This window comes from Loa loa, assembly GCF_000183805.2.
Source record: "Loa loa unplaced genomic scaffold supercont3.113, whole genome shotgun sequence".
NCBI classification, from domain to species: domain Eukaryota; kingdom Metazoa; phylum Nematoda; class Chromadorea; order Rhabditida; family Onchocercidae; genus Loa; species Loa loa.
The window spans coordinates 64000-64844 of record NW_018108293.1 but is presented as its reverse complement, the minus strand read 5'-3'; the positions used below and the strand labels follow the sequence as shown (position 1 = coordinate 64844).

General features: G+C 22.0%; 1 protein-coding gene across 1 annotated transcript; it reads right to left on the bottom strand.

The window, feature by feature from the left end:
- Nucleotides 1-515, bottom strand: LOAG_06559 (hypothetical protein; the record flags this gene model as incomplete). The annotated part of the gene is made up of 1 exon (XM_003142095.1): nt 1-515. A coding segment is annotated over one exon (486 nt), but the record flags the coding sequence as incomplete, so codon positions are not given.
- Nucleotides 516-845: the final 330 nt, after the last annotated feature.

Sequence of the window (845 nt, the reverse complement as noted above, 5' to 3'; positions counted from 1 at the left end):
AAATATCACAACCGAAGTGGAATTTTTAACTAAATAAATAAATAAATTGATAAATAAACAAATAAATAAATAGGTGAATGAATGAATAAATAAATAGATAAATAAATTGATAAATAAACAAATAAATAAATAGGTGAATGAATGAATAAATAAATAGATAAATAAATTGATAAATAAACAAATAAATAAATAGGTGAATGAATGAATAAATAAATAGGTAAATAAATAAGTAAATGAATAAATAAATAAATAAGTAGATAAATAAACAAATAAATGGATAAATGAATAAATAGATAAATAAATAAATAGATAAATGAACAAATAAATAGATAAGCAAATAAATAAACAAATAAATAAAAATATAGATGTGGGTGTAAATAAATAAACAAATAAATAAATAAGTATATATATATATGTTTATGTATGAATGGGCATGAAATCTGTAAAAATATTTTTTTAATCTGCTCGGTCAGATAAGAAATAACAATCAAAAACGAAGTATAGGAGTTGTATAACTGCTATGCCTCATAGCAAAAAAAAACTAATCTCGTACTGATTTATACCTTATGAAGTGCTATAAATAATATTTATTTCAAACAAAATAGTTCAAAATGTTTCAAAAAATACTGATCAGAAACGGACATTAGCTGAGAACTGATAATAAATAAACAGAGAAACGAAGAATTTAGCACGCACCATTATAGTGGTACTTTAATTACCTGTATTTGGTATCAACAGTTGAAGAAAAGTATTACGAGTCCTACAAGTATTAACAGCATGAAACAGTTGGATTACTTCTATTACGATCGATGAAATTCAAAAGCAGAGTTTGTGTGTACTTTTTT